Raw genomic sequence first — 16,519 nt, 5'->3', positions numbered from 1 at the left:
AGGAACACACAGAGCATTATGAAGTAGCCAGTGCCTTGGCGAAGGTGTTTGAGCAGCAGTCATCAATGGATTAACTCCCAAGACACAAGGAAGAGACAGCTCAACACACGCTATGACTCCAGTGACGAAGGTAATATAATAAAGTGCATTCAACAGTCCCAAAAGAGTACTACTTGAGTTGACTAATCTGAGCTAATTTACCTCTACTATATGTTCCAGTGCCCAGGCAGCCGGTCGGCAGAACTCAGACCAGACCAGCTATGCCAGGTGCCAGAGCCGGAAGGCCTGCTCTGCCAGTTATCAATGCAGGTATCCATGCATGTTTGTGTTGGTGAAATGTCTATGCATATTTGCACACTTACAGTTAACTCAGGACTGTCTGAAGACTCATGTACTCAGTTCACTAATTCGCTCATCTCACATCTCACTACTCGGCAGTAGATGTTCATCGCCCTGGTCCTTTGAGCCAAGGCGCTGTGAGCCCAGGCCCTTCAGCCCTTCAGACGTCCAGGCACGAGCAGCATGCATCAGCGATTAGCACCCCGGCCAGACCAGGTCAGGGTCTGGTCTCATGTCGAGTTGATTCTTCCCCTTATGCCAGAATCACTACGCCGCCAGCACCATAGTTTCCTGCTCATCCCTTTATCCTCTGGTTTTCAGGTAGTTCTCTGATGCCATCGCCTGTGAGACCAACAGCTCCAGCAGGGTTGCCATCAAGCTCTGCAGATGCTGGTATGCTGAATTTTGTGAACTACTTCATGCTGCATGTAGGGATATACTTTGAGCTGAATATCCATTATGGGACCGTACAATTACTTATAGCCACATCTGTGTTTAATATCCAGACTTCCAGAGGATGATGTGTCAGCAGTTCTCCAGCGTCATGCAGAGTCTGAGGGAGATGGCACAGACAATGATGAGGCTGGAGCAGAGACTGGAGCAGAGACTGTCCGGCGAGTCTGCAGACAGCTATTGGGGAGCAGTACTGGATGACCTGCACCCTGCTAAAACGGAGGAGGAGCTGCTGGTCTTGGAGGAGCAGCTGAAGGACAAGGATCATCAAAGGAAGATGGTGAGTAACTTCAAGGCAGAACTTTGTTCCTTATTTTTGCAGAGAAGTGTTAAGGAAATGTAAAAGTAAATGATTGTCTTTATGTTTTGCAGACACGATATCTGAGTTCCATTGGCGGCAAAGATCTGCCAGATGTGGTCCGGCGGGTGCTGTCAGCCATTGCCATACACAGAGTGTGGTGTGTCTACAGCGTCCATGGGAAGAGGGGGAAGAAGCCTCTGAAGAATATGACCCTCTACAATGTCATATTACGTAAGGGATTGTTCATATTTTCGCAAAATAATACATTGTCTTTGCTTCATGCCATGTGCATTGAAACCATTCCCTTTTTGGTTAAAAGGTGCAGTTATGGCCTGTAAGCCAAGCACCACTGTGACGGAGGTGTCTGCCCAGCTGCAGGAGATGCTGAAACATGCCCCTGCTCGATGCAAAAAGGTATGTGATGTCAGGCAGTTAATTTTCTCGTATCCAGTGACATGGCACGCTTCCAATGAACGTATGCGACTTGCTTTTACAGCCATTTCATTATGTCCTTAGGCATCTGCTCCAGCCCAGCTGACCTCCCCAGCCCAGCCCCTGACTGCAGCTCCAGCCCTGACCACAGTGGAGTATTCAGATGAGGATGACCTCTTCAGCCCAGACCCTCGATTCAGATGTGGGACCCCCAGCCCGTCTCCCTAAACCTGCCTTTCCAGCCTGCCAGGATGGATGCCTTTTTTGTAAATAGTTTTTGTAAATTTTAACCTTTTTTTTGTGGGATACAACGGTCTGTTCCCGGTCTGCCTCCCACAGAATGCGCACTGTTTCATTTTTGTTTTTAGAACTTTTGCAATTGTCAGATAATGGGTTGCTAGCCAGAGCTTGTACATGCTTTTTTTTGCTTTTCTGGCTGTGCGTAATGTGACAGACCGTAAACCTCATCCTTGTAAATATGTATACTTTTAATTTGTAATGTACTTTGTGTAATAAAATGTTCTAAACTGTTCAGTCTTATATTGGTTTGTATCATAATGCTTGCTGCTATATCCCCATATAGCATTAATTCGTTTTTGTACTGGTAAATGCTAAATATAGCCAGTGGTACTGCAAATGCTAAATATAGCCAGTGGTCAGGGTTTAGTAAGTAAGTGACCATATTTGCACGGTGCGAAAAAGACGTGCAGACCAAGTCATATAAATACCTGTAAATCTAGTGTCAGCCAAGTGAGTTTATTACGGAAGTTCCTGCCCACGTTTTTTGCACGCGGCCGCACCGTATTTGCACCGTGCGAAAAAGACGTGCAGACCAAGTCATATAATACCTGTTAATCTAGTGTCAGCCAGGTGAGTTTATGACGGAGGTTCCTGCCCACGTGATCACGTGCGTTCTTTGCACGCCGCCGCAACTTCGGAATGACGTGTCGTTCTTACGTAGCGTCTACTAAACGGCAGATCTCGCGTTTCCGTAAATGGCCGCGTAATTTCCGCACGCGGCGCAGACGAATCGTCACCTATAGCGGCCGTATGTCGAACGTTTGCGCAACCTTCGTGTGTTAGTAGGGTAGCCTGTGCCTGATGTTAGCTAGCCTGACTAGCCAACTAGTGCTGACATGATAATGTTATAGCTTGCTATATCAGGCAAAAAACACAGTTAGCATCAGACTGGGGGAGAGGAATGCTTCATTATGAAACTGTCTGACAGAAGCAGCCACGCTTCTGTCAGTCTGCCCCAGGGCAGCTGTAGCTATGTATCTTACCACCACCGGTATGACTGTGTCTGAATGAATACTGGACTCTGTAAAGCGCTCTGGGTTTCATGAAGGGCGCTATATAAATCCAACTTGATTGATTGATTGAACTAAGCCTGTTAAATTTGAGTTGTCTAAATCTATGGTAGATTTTGTCGACTAAAATCGTAATGATATTTAGTCAACTAAAACTAGACTAAAACTAAAACAAGTCAGATGACTAAAATATTACTAAAACTAAATGGCATTTTAGTCAAAAGACTATGACTAAAACAAAATCATAATTTGCTGTCAAAATTAACACTGCTAGAGATATCAGCTACCTTCCACACACTACTAGAGATATCAGTTACCTTCTACACACTACTAGAGATATGAGTTACCTTCCACACACTACTAGAGATATCAGTTACCTTCTACACGCTACTAGAGATATCAGTTACCTTCTACACGCTACTAGAGATATCAGTTACCTTCTACACGCTACTAGAGATATCAGTTACCTTCTACACACTACTAGAGATATGAGTTACCTTCTACACACTACTAGAGATATCAGCTACCTTCTACACACTACTAGAGATATGAGTTACCTTCTACACACTACTAGAGATATGAGTTACCTTCTACACACTACTAGAGATATGAGTTACCTTCTACACACTACTAGAGATATCAGTTACCTTCTACACACTACTAGAGATATCAGTCCTGATCAGTTCCCATGCTTGTCCCTGTTGCAGGTGTCAGATCTGTTTCTCAGACTACAGAGAGGGGGAACAGCTGAGGATGCTGCCTTGTCTCCATGACTACCACGTCCAGTGCATCGACCGCTGGTTAAAGGTAATCCTGCCTCAATGTTCCCCCCAGAGGTGGAATAGAGATGGTTAAAGGTAATCCTGCCTCAATGTTCCCCCCAGAGGTAGAATAGAGATGGTTAAAGGTAATCCTGCCTCAACGTTCCCCCTAGAGGTGGGATAGAGATGGTTAAAGGTAATCCTGCCTCAATGTTCCCCCCAGAGGTGGAATAGAGATGGTTAAAGGTAATCCTGCCTCAATGTTCCCCCCAGAGGTAGAATAGAGATGGTTAAAGGTAATCCTGCCTCAAGGAGTTTTTACCGCCATCATTTATAAGAGGGCTGAAGAATGGGTAGAGCTTCTCAGTGAAGATGCAGCCAGTGAAAGAGTAGATATGAGACCTGGCCTCCACGTCGTAAAAGGAGACCCGACCCTCCTCATAATCCACCCACATTCCCACCTTCTGGGGCTTCACTCTCAGGGAGAGGGGGACGACAGTGTCCTCCGAGGCTCCGTACTTGTCTCCATTCCTCAGCAATATATTCCAGTATCCATTCTCAGGGCTCACACTCATCCCCCCCTTCCTGTTGATGGACTCCCTGGCCACTCCTAGAGTCCATTCAGTATTGTCCTTCACCTGCACCTCATAGTAGAACCTCCCAGAGGAGAAGCTCTGCTTTCCCAGGACGCTGCCCCAAGGATTAAACCTCTCTGGGTTGTCAGGGAGATCCTTCGCTATATCTCCATGTCTCACTGTCTTCCCGTCCTCAGACAGGATGAGACGCCAGTGAGCTGTGTCAGGGTCCAGAGTCACATCCACTGCATACTGCTGAATCCTCCTCAGTTCAGCTTCACACAGCTTGTTCACTTCACACACGATTGAGTCCTCCAGCCGGGACACAGCTCTCCTCGCCGTCCCCGCCATCAGACCACCGCGGAGACCAATCATTCATCCATTCCATCCAAATCCATTTAATTTGATCTGGATGGACATGATCGCTATGAGAGGATTCCACTGTATTGTCAGTATATTGTTGTCAATCATTGTAGTTAAAGGCTGTGCATATATGTAATGGTATGCTGTTATTGATATCTAAAGTTACATTTTGTTCTTGATTAAGGAGCAGAGAACGCCAGCCAGCTTGACACACAAAGCATGTGTGTGGTGGGAGAGGGAGCGGTAAGTGTCCACTTGGTTGTGAAGTGTCCATGTGACACTTCACAACCAATCAGTTGTGTCATGATTTCCTGTATAGTAATTCACAGCTGATATTTTCTTGTAATTGGAAGTTAAATACATTCTAAATGTTACTCAAGTAAACACCACAGCTATTGTCTAATTCATTTCAAGACAATTCACAAAGCTGTGGATGAGGTGAATAACCTCATATCATTAAATTATTACCTATTGGCTATGTAACAGCAAACTATAGGCCCTATGCCTACTGCACCTCACAGCCATGTTCAAGCTGCTTATATAAATTGGCACACACAGATTATAGGCAATATGCCAGCTATTTCATCATTGAGATTTTTTGATGGTAGAGTACAATATATCCACTCTATGTTGTGTTGAGATATGTCATTAATATTTTCAGTATAAAAAGTAAATGTATTATTGTTATATTTTAGAACTCAAAGTGCAACAGTAGTATAATGGTGTAGAGAAAAATAACATCAGTAATTTTCAAACAGTAACAAAGCCTGGGAAAAATCGAATCTAAAGTCAACAAATAAATATCATTCAATGACATAAACACTTACCAAACACAGCAGAGGTCTCCAGGAGCTGCCCCTCCAGGTACTCCAGGCGCTGATCACGGGCACGTGCACACCTGACGTGGCGGATCAGCGCCTGGAGTACCTCTGTGGCCAGTACATGACCCTCCGAGTGGAGGTACTCCCTTGTCGCCCACGGATTCATTATTTGTAGCTGTAAAAAACACAACAATACATTTAAGGACACGTGAATGAAAAAAGGGAAAACAATAACACAATAAGGAACAAAAATGTACACTGGATCCATGCTTCAGGTAACATTGATTTGCCTGATGCACAACAGCAACACATGTTTGCCACACGCAGACCACCCTGGGCCTGATAGATGACCCCCATGTCTGCTTAGATGCTATACTAATCCTGTCTTCCTCCCTCCTCCCTAGTATCTCTCCCTTTTACTCTAAACAGGTCCTGTGAACACCTCCCTGTCTCCTGTAGCACACCTGAACACCTCAACTCGTGTAGCCTGTGAATCTATCAAGATGCTACTTTACTCATCCCTTGGGCAAATTAGGCCTACAACACTTGACAAAGCGATGAAATGATAGAGAACAGACATTCAAGATCACGTCACAATATTTTGTCCGAAGCGCTCAGTCCGTGAGCGCATGGAGATGAGCCGTCCACGGCTGCTCTGCACTGGAGGGAAGCTGTCGCTCTGTAGGCTATGCGTCTCTCCACCACAGTCCCCAGCAAGTCCAAGCTCCCCCAATGAATAATACTTATAAACATATGCACACGTGATGTCCCAATGGCCTCACATGGCACTTATATGTAAACACAGTAGCAAAATTAAGAAATGAGTGTCAGTTTACATTCTAAATGCCACTCAAAATGATGCGTTGCTGCTGTGAGTTCCATGTACAGTAGGCCTATGACATCACATGCAGTCACACCACAACACCACTAAGCATCACCACCAAGAAGAATTACATTCTATACTCTACTTACACAATGACTTGAACTTAACAGCTCTAGACTAGAGCTACTTCTAGCCACACTGCACAGATTACATTTCCAATGTTGTTTAAGATATGAAAGTAGAGCAAGAGGGTCACAATTTTACAAATAAAAATGAAATGGACAACAATCATAAAGTTAACATGTATTTATTATACATTTTCTTCAGCCAAACTGAGGAGAGAAAAAAACCACAAATAAGTACATTGAAATGATTTTATAAACTTTATACCTAGGACACCATGGCTAACTAAAATATATGAATAATACAAAAAGAGAAAATCTTAACATTACAAATGCAGAGGAGCGGTCATTTCACCCATGCAACTACATTTAAAGTAATTCCCTGCACCCCTTCAACTTACAATACCCGGCTTCTATGCTCTCCTAGGCATTTGCATTTTACCTGCCACTGTTTTTGACACTTCAAAATCACATGAAGAAAAAGTATTTTGGACTTAAAATCCAATCCATTAATTTTCCCCTTGACATTTACTGTAGGCTGCAACACTACTTTCTCCCGGTAGATATTGCCAAGGTTCATCAATACAGTCGTTATGTAGTCAAGCTCAAATGTATATGAATAATCAATACTAGGTATCATGGGCATATGAATACACATAAATAATATTTTCTGTGGTATACAACTTCAGACTTGCTCTCACATAATGAGTCATAGCCTACTCTAAAGTGCCATAGCATATTGAGACTGGTAAGATTACACCCTGTGCTTCCCGTCTCAGTAAAGCACATTTTCACTAACACAAATCCCTATCCATCTATCCATCCATCCATCCAGTTCTCTTAGCAAAAAATTTGCGTGCCTCACAACAGCGATTTGCACAGCCACCATTGCAGTTCATGACATAGTGCCATCTGTATCGTTGCATCCATGAGTGTCCTGAATTTCACGCTGTATGCCCATGTCTTGCCTGCTGGCTGGCACCATGGGAAAAAGACAGAGGAGAGGAAGGATGGTAGAGGAGAGCTACTTGGACAGCAGTTATTATTATGACCAGCAGACCTCTGGTTCTTTCAGCTTTAAGGAAAGAGGTGGATGAGAGAGAGATGGAGAGAAGACAGAGGGAAGAAGAGTTGAGGACAGATACCTCTAGCGGTGCTCTTTTCTTCCCAGACGTAGTTGAAGGAGATGCTCTTGTATCTGTACTCCTGTCCGTACCAGACCAGCAGCTCCTTCCCGACAGCCAGCAGCCGCGAAACAGGATCCCTCCACGGTACTGAAACGCTACCAGGTTCTGCTCTTCCTCAGTACGGGCACAGTTCACATACCTGGGGGAGAGAGGGGGTGGTTTCATAAGAACAAACAGGTGAGGGAGGGAGAGACAGGAGGAAGGAAGGATGAAGGAAGAGAGGGAGGGAGAAAAAGTGGGTGAGATGTAGGGACTGACTGTATGGAGGGAGGAAGGGAGGGAGGGAAACTTTCAAGACTGGAGAGATGGTTTATTTTGAGTGAGAGCAGCAGAATAGATTCTGGAAATATGAGAAATGAGCATGTGTTCATATTTCTTCACCTGATTGTAATGCCTAATTATTCTACAGTTTACACATGCAAAGATCATCAAAGATGACACGATCTCTAAAAAGCCTGCCTATTGTTGTCCTGTTTAATTGTTCATGAAGTCTTTCCCTTAACATAGCCTTTTTATTTGCATCTCATTGTTTATAGGCCTCTGGATTCATTTCTAGTTGCTTCTCTATGAACTTCCTTCTGTTAGTTCTATCACAGTCCCTTACCATCTCTGGATCCTGCTGTTTCTGTCTCTCTAGTGACATGATGTTCATATGCGCAGTTTGACTTTTTGATCAGGGGGGAATTCAGTCCCAGCCTACTTCTAACAATATAGATTAGGCCTACTTCTATCAATATAGCCTAGGTCTACTTCTAACAATATAGCCTAGGCCTACTTCTATCAATATAGCTTAGGCCTACTTCTAACAATATAGCCTAGGCCTACTTCTAACAATATAGCCTAGGCCTACTTCTAACAATATAGATTAGGCCTACTTCTATCAATATAGCCTAGGCCTACTTCTATCAATATAGCCTAGGCCTACTTCTATCAATATAGCCTAGGCCTACATCTATCAATATAGCCTAGGCCTACTTCTATCAATATAGCCTAGGCCTACTTCTAACAATATAGCCTAGGCCTACTTCTAACAATATAGCCTAGGCCTACTTCTATCAATATAGCGTGAGCGCAGCCAAATAGATTCTGAAAATCTGAGAAATGAGCATGTGTTCATATTTCTTCACCTGATTGTAATGCCTAATTATTCTACAGTTTACACACGCAGAGTCCATCTATTTGTAGGCATCTGGCATGACTTGCACACGGTCCTCCGTGGGAGCAGTGAAAACAAGTGCCAGGGGAATGCTCAAGTCCAAGCCATGCCAAACATGTACAAATATTGGGATTGCGATACATTTCACAGGAGAGCATATTGAGACTGGTAAGATTACACCCTGTGCTTCCCGTCTCAGTAAAGCACATTTTCACTAACACAAATCCCTATCCATCTATCCATCCATCCATCCAAGTATGCATGGATAACTATCTGTATGTCTTCTATATTTTACTTCAATTCAAAGGGCTTTATTGGCATGGGAAACATACATTTACAATGCCAAAGCAAACATCCCAAAAGGTCACAGAAATGTTATGGTTGAATTGAATGAATAAGTAACTGTAATATTTACAAATGTATTTAAATGGTAACTTTAAAGTTTGTATGTACAGTGTGTATATGTATAGTGACCAGTGCGGTGTGCAGGGACACTGATAGAAGATTTTCAATCGTGGAACCAAGCCAACCAGCTATCTGATCAATCGTGACCACAAGTCCGTATGGTAGAAGCCATAGTGCGCCACAGACTGGAAGAAGAGGAAGAGGAGTATGCCCACATGATGTACAATATCCATGATGAAAAAAGAGTAGAGCCATACAGAGAGCAGATGGCAGTGAATGGATGCAACATTGAGTTTGAAGTAGACACTGGGGCAAGCCTGACTATAGTGAATGAGAAAACATACAGGAAGATGGGAGGGGGGAAACTCCACCATACAAGAACAAAGCTGTATATGTACACCAGAGATAGTGTAGGGGTGCTAGGCAAGATGTACACACAAGTCAGTTACAAGGGGCAGACCAGACAGTTGCCATTAGGCTAGACTGGAGGGCCATTTTCAGACTACATACAGGTCAGCAGCAGGAGTTGAGTGAGCTACTCTCACAACACGGAGAGGTGTTTAAGGTGAGCTGGGCAGTTTAGTGGGAGCTACAGCAAAGATCTCTGTTGACCCCGAGGCCAAGCCAAGGTATTTCAAAGCCAGGCCTCTGCCATATGCCCTCAAGGACAAAGTTGAGACAGAGTTGGTTAGATTAGAGAAGGAAGGCATCATAGAGCCTGTGAGTTTCCGAGTGGGCCGCTCCCATAGTTCCTATACTTAAACCAGACAAAACAACTAGAATATGTGGGGACTATAAAGTTACCGTGAATCCAGTGTCTAAGATAGATAACTACCCAATTCCAAAAACTGAGGACTTGTTGGCAGTACTGGGGGGGGGCAGAAATTCACCAAACTAGACATGTCTCAGGCATACCAGCAACTCCCACGGGATGAAGAATCTAAGAAGTTCACAACAATAAACACCCACCGCGGTTTATACCAGTACACCAGGCTACCCTATGGGGTGTCATCAGCCCCAGGCATAGGAGAGAGACATGTGTCTTCATGGCACCAGAGGTGGTGTACCTGGGATACAGGATCAACGAAAAAGGAATTCATTCTGTAGCAGATTAGTGTTGAATCTGGCTGATTTTCAAAGAAATATTGATTTAATCTGATCCTGTTAGCTATTTCTAAATTATTATGATCGACCTCTAAGTATGGCTGTAGCTGGTGTGTTCTGTAAGAAAACGGTGTCCCTCTTCCATAGACTTATGAGATAAAGATGACATTCTTAAAGCTGGTACATTCTGTGCTAAACAGCAATTGTTGTGGTTAGCGCCGAGGCGGCGTAGCTTATCTTGACCAAACAAGGCCACAGAAGAGACGAGAAAGACAGTCTTATCGGAGAAGAGACGAGGGGGGGTGACACCCGAACCATAAGAACGTTGCAACGAGACCAATGCTTTAATTTGAGTTCAGACAGCATACAGAGAGGTCAAGTGTACATTAGACTTTATGCCATCGTCTTTTGTATGTTAACCCTTCTGGAATAAACAGCTTTTGATGTCGCTCAAATCCTGTGTTGGAGAGATTAATTTGGAATACATCAGAACAAGGAGACACTGGACTGTGTGGTATTGTGTGAGATTGGGGGCCGTCTTTTATTGTAATCAAAACATAACGCAACGCAGAGCTTAATAAGGACAATGATAAAAGACAACGAAAGTCAACACAAGGTACAGGCCATTGCAAGCGCTCCACAGCCAACTGACCAGACACAGTTGAAGTACTTCTTGGGCTTCATGCTTAACTACAGTAGGACCCCACTAATCCCAACTTCAGAGATCCCAACCTCCCAGTCTACCGGACAGGCTTAAAAAACTTTTTTTTAGCCTGCTATCTGCTTACTGGTGGGATTTTCATTACAGTACTGTACTTAAATCTGTCATAGTAAACATGTACTGTATCCTACTGTGACCAAAACGGTGGTAGAGCAATTATCACACTTTCTCAAAAGTGCTAGTTTTGTCAACTTTTTGATCTGAACCATTGTATATGATCATAAGTAACCTTAAAACAGGGCTAAACATGATTTTTCCCTTTACTACTCCTTTAAGAAATTCCACCAGTATCTGTTTGGGAAACACTGCACCATTGTGACAGACCACAAACCGCTGCTGGACCTCCTGGGAGAGTAAAGGCATCCCACACCTCGCCGCAGCCAGAATGCAAAGATGGGCACTGATTTTGGCAGCTTATGAGTACACCTTGGAGTATAAGGAGGGCTCAAAACACAGGAACGCCCTGCCGATCACGTCCGCTGCCACACCACGGGAAGAAGAGGTGGTAATGCTCATGGAGCACATGAATGGCACACCACTACAGGTAACGCAGATATGGGAGGGGACCCGGCGAGACCCCATTCTGTCCAGAGTACATCAGGCGCTGCTGCAGGACTCCTGGCCCTCAGAGTACTGCAACAACCCAGAAATGCAGCCATACATAAGAAGAAAAAAGGAAGTGAGCGTGGAGGAGGGGTGCATACTGTGGGGAAGTAGAGTGATAATCCCACCTCAAGGAAGACGAATCATGATTGAGGAGCTTCATGAAGCTCATCCGGGGGTCCGGGGGACTCACCAATGAAGTCTTTGGCCCGCAGCTACGTATGGTGGACAAACATGGACGCTGATTTAGAGTCCGCTGTGCGGGAATGTCATGCATGTCAGTCCTACCAAGCCCCCCCTGCAACAGCACCGCTACACCTGTGGGAGTGGCCAGACCAACCATGGATGAGGCTGCCTCTGGACTTCTGTGGGCCAGTATTGGGGAAGATGCTCCTCATCGTCGTAAATGCCTATTCAAAATGGATCGAGGCTCACCCAATGTCGTCTATTACTTCATCCATGACTATCGAGAGACCGAGAAGCATTTTTGCCACCCCTGCAGTGATTGTCAGTGATAATGGGACAAGTCTGGTCAGTTCAGAGTTCAAGAACTTCCTACAAAAGAATGGCATACAGCATGTCACAACAGCACCATACCACCCGTCCTCAAATGGCTGTGCAGAGCGGGCGGTCAAGGAGGGACTCAAGAAGGTGGGGGAAGTTAGTCTGGAGACAAAGCTATCCAGGTTCCTGTTCAAGTACAGATCAACCCCCCAGACCACCACGGGAGCCACGCCAGCTGAGCTGCTCATGAACCGCAGGATCAGGTCTCGGCTAGATCAGGTGCGTCCCTCGCTATTTACAAGTGTCTGATTGAGTCTATGTGAGGGGATACTCAGGTCAAGGTCAACTTTATTTATAAAGCACGTTTAAAATCAACCGAAGTTGCACCAAAGTGCTGTACAATATATAAAATAAACTAAAACAAAAAACAGAATAAAGTGCACATAATCACAGAACAATAAAAGGACAGGACACAAACAGGACAGGGGATGTAGGCTATCAGGCCTCAAAAGCCAGTGAAAACAAGTGCGTTTTAAGCTGAGACTTAAAGAGCCCTAGGTTCTGTGCGTGTCTAATGTGTGGAGGGAGGCTGTTCCAGAGCTTTGGGCCAGCCACCGCAAAAGCTCGGTCACCCTTGGTCTTAAGTCTCGATCTAGGGACTATTAAAAGAGTCTCGGAGGAGGACCTCAGGCCCGAAGTGGATTCCGGCAACTTATAGAGAGGACCGGTCCAGTCTCTTGGAGAGTGAAAACACTGGATGGGAAACTGGTGAGACGACATCAGGATCAGATACGGCCATGTTATGATCACAACCTGGCTGACCCCTGTCTCTAAGAGGAGAGTGTTCCTGTGGACACAACAGAGCAAGAACTAGAAAATCAGGCACACGAGGTAGTATGGGCACCGCCACAAGAAGCAGAGGATCCAGGCATACTGGTGCCGCCAGCAGAACTAGAGAATCCAGCACCAGATGCAGTGGCACCGGGGCCTCCAGGGTTTTGGGAAATTGTTACCCAGTGAGAACTAGACAGGCACCCACGTATCTCAAGGACCAAGTGGTAGCAGGGGCTGAATAATCCCCTCGTAGAATCAGACTAGGTTTAAGTGAATTTGTTCAGCACATAAAAGAAGGATTTTTGTAGACTATGGGGGGAGGAATGTTGTAATGTTCTGATTCATGTTGTATGTTATATTCAGTCAGGCAGTCAGGTGATATAAGGAGAGGGGCTTAATGTAGAGGGGGACCGGAAGTAACGTTCAGCAAGAAGATAACCACCAGAATGCGTAGTAATGGAGTCTGAAGTGCAGAATGCAATAAAGAGTAAATAACTTTGAGAGTGTATCATCCTTGACTTTATTACAGTAATTGTATAGCAACATGTAAACCTCAGTTGCTGGCGGTCCATCTGATGCCTGACCAGCCTCAGTGCAAATGTATAACTATGTGTGTGTTTATTCTATCCAGAATAAATCAGCCTTCAGCAGCAAGAAGTGGTCCAGCTATTTAATACACAATGCAGAAACACATGCGTACAAGACCGTCACATCAGCAATTTTTTTTGAGTCAGCACAGGTGGTGGCCTCTAGATTTGCTTATGAATTACGTTATACGGCCATGCTCTCCACTTAATATCACCAGCGAATAAAAGAAGTGAACGCACGCAGCAACGACCAGCAACAGAGAAATTCACTGAAAACAGACCGCATGTCGGTATGTTCGCTTCACGCGCTTCCCTCTCAACATGGTCATACAAAACAGCTTGCTGAATTCCGAAAAGATGAATAAACTATTCTGTTTTCGATTCAAATGTGTAGCTATATGACCCTCCCCTGGACTCAAATTAAAAAGAACAGTAACACTCTCCTGGACTCAAATTCAAAAGAACAGTAACCCTCTCCTGGACTCAAATTCAAAAACAGTCGTCTAACCCTCCCTTGTTCATTCGAAGTTCACTTCCTAAACCGAAGCCCCAAACGGCTTCGCTCTAATCTTTCAAAAATAAAAAACAACATACAACTTACCGAATTGAGGATTGTCGTAGCCTACAGTGAAAGGCTAGTGAGTAGGTTGTGACGGAATCTTAACAGGCTTTACAAACAATGTTCGGCTGTGAAAAGTTTCCAAGGTAGAGAGAGACACAAATTACGAACACAATTTATATACACTTTTGGTGACTGCTAGTCTTTTCAATGCTCTTAACCAATCGGTGAAAGCCGGGAACAATGACGCGTTTCACTGTTCAGACTCTGCAGGCCCGGAGACTTCGAGGGGGCGGGTCAACTGTCAATCAATTTCTACTTTGGCCAATCAGAGGCTGACAATCGTCTTGTCAATCAAAAACTCATTTCGCCTGAAACGGTTGAATCACTTTTTATTTGGCGAATCTTCTTTCTCTTAGGAGAAGGGGTGTGAGACGCAAAGCTAATTTGTCATTAATAAGTGTCAGCTGCGGACGATCAAGCGAACATATTGGACGTCTTTCGAGGTAAGGGAGATTGACACAAGTAACATAACAATAAGCAGTTATTTTAACAATTTTCAATTAGTTATAACATTGACAGCGCCTAAATGCTCACATTTAAGAACGTAGACGAAGATGCTGAGATGCCTGACGTTAGATAAATAGCTAGTTAGTGAATACATCCATGATCCTAGCCGTCACAACGTGGCTAGCTAGGTGTAGGCTATTCTTGACCCAAGTTAACATTAGCAAGGCGGTGTACCTGCGCACATGCACAAACAGAGCAGTGCTTCTACAAAGAAATCTATCATATTTATTTTCTCATGTAAACACTGGGCGTTTGGTGTTGCCAAGCAATTAGGCTCTTTGCACAAGCTCCACTACTTCCTGAAATTCTACAGGCATCCTTATTTCCTGTCCTTTACCATTGGATGGAAGTTATTAATCAGGTGTGCCGCTTATATAGATAAACAAATAGACAGGTAGGTGTGTATACATATACACAGTATGCATGATTATGTTCTGTTAAAAATATATAATTTGTTGACAGGAAACCAAGAGGTACAAGAGAGTGGAAGAGAGGGGACAGGAGGAGAGGACATAGAGATGAGAGGGGAGATACCTGATGTTAGCCAAAGAGATGCTACATTAATTAGATCCTGGCCAGTTTAAAAAATAATGTGGATGGGTGGGTGGGTGGGTGTGGGGGGGGGGGTGTTTATAGCTTATGTTTATGTTTTGTGGACAGGAGATGAAAATGGACACCACAGTGGAGGAGAGGTGACAGGAGGAGACCAGCATGGACAAAAGACAGGAGGAGAGGTGACGGGAGGAGACCAACATGGACACCACAGTGGAAGAGAGGTGACAGGAGGAGACCAACATGGACACCACAGTGGAAGAGAGGTGACAGGAGGAGACCAACATGGACAAGAGTGGAAGAGAGGTGACAGGAGGAGACCAACATGGACACCACAGTGGAAGAGAGGTGACAGGAGGAGACCAACATGGACAACACAGTGGAAGAGAGGTGACAGGAGGAGACCAACATGGACATCAGAGTGGAGGAGGCCAGGCTGGGAGAGAGGTGACAGGAGGAGCTAGTCTCATGTTTCTAATAGATGGTGTGTTCTCATCAACATTCACTTAAGTTGTGTCCTCTCTGGATGACCTCCACTGCTCTCAGTTAAAGATGATATTAATCCAATATGATGCGTGTTGTTCTTTATAGATCTAGCCTCTTAATTCTGCTCTCAAAGTGCACCAGATTGAAACACCACAACTAAATGACCTCGGTATTACAAAAATCCTGCGTACGGCCCTGGTCCTGAATGTTTCAGAGGGCAGATGATGACCTCCTTCTAATCAAGGAGCAGGTGTTCATAATTCTGTCTGCATCACTACACTGAGGTGACATTTTGGTTGTACCGTCTGATCACAACACTAAGAGTTCTAATCTAATTTTTTAACCTATCTGTCTACATGTCTGTCTGTCCATCTCTATCTTTAATTGTCTGCCCCTGTTTTATTATTGTATCCGAGGCTTCACGTTTGGTGATGGGACCTCAGTGGGTGAGAACAGACATGCTGAATAGACATAAAGATCTAGGCATGGGCAGCATCTTTCCATCCATTTAAAAATAAATATGTATTATTTTATTCCAACCTACATTCAGTCTAGCCCTAACCCTAACCTCTTAGAGTGCAGGAAGTGTCGGCCAGCTGTGTCGTGTGTGTGTGTCTCCATTCTCAGCGTCAGTACATCCAGTTTGATGGTTCACCTGGGCCAGTAGACTAAGCAGAGCCTCGACCCAAACAAGGTGTCCTGAATGGTCTCCCAGGTCCGCCTTGTACAACTGAACTGTCAGCCCAGTGTTTCAGTGTGGTCTACAAGCTATTCAATAAAACCTGGAGAAAATGATCTGTATCTTGTCTTTACACTTACAGCACACATGCTGCACAAATGATAACCTTAATTGTATGATGCTTGTTTTGTCAAATGCACAAGGGTATCTCTGACTTGGCTAGACTGTGGATGTGGTAACTAGTCCAGGCCAGTCAGCATGGTATAAGCTGC

General features: G+C 44.5%; 1 protein-coding gene across 1 annotated transcript; it reads right to left on the bottom strand.

Annotated features, from left to right (window-relative positions):
* Positions 1-3,886: 3,886 nt before the first annotated feature.
* Positions 3,887-4,546, bottom strand: LOC311328987 (E3 ubiquitin-protein ligase TRIM39-like; the record flags this gene model as incomplete). The annotated part of the gene is made up of 1 exon (XM_084462873.1): positions 3,887-4,546. The coding sequence occupies one exon, from the start codon at positions 4,544-4,546 to the stop codon at positions 3,887-3,889; it is 660 nt and encodes a 219-aa protein (XP_084318999.1).
* Positions 4,547-16,519: the final 11,973 nt, after the last annotated feature.

Source organism: Borostomias antarcticus (genome assembly GCF_949987555.1).
Source record: "Borostomias antarcticus genome assembly, contig: scaffold_126, whole genome shotgun sequence".
Lineage (NCBI taxonomy): Eukaryota > Metazoa > Chordata > Actinopteri > Stomiiformes > Stomiidae > Borostomias > Borostomias antarcticus.
This window is presented reverse-complemented; position numbering and strand designations above follow the sequence as displayed.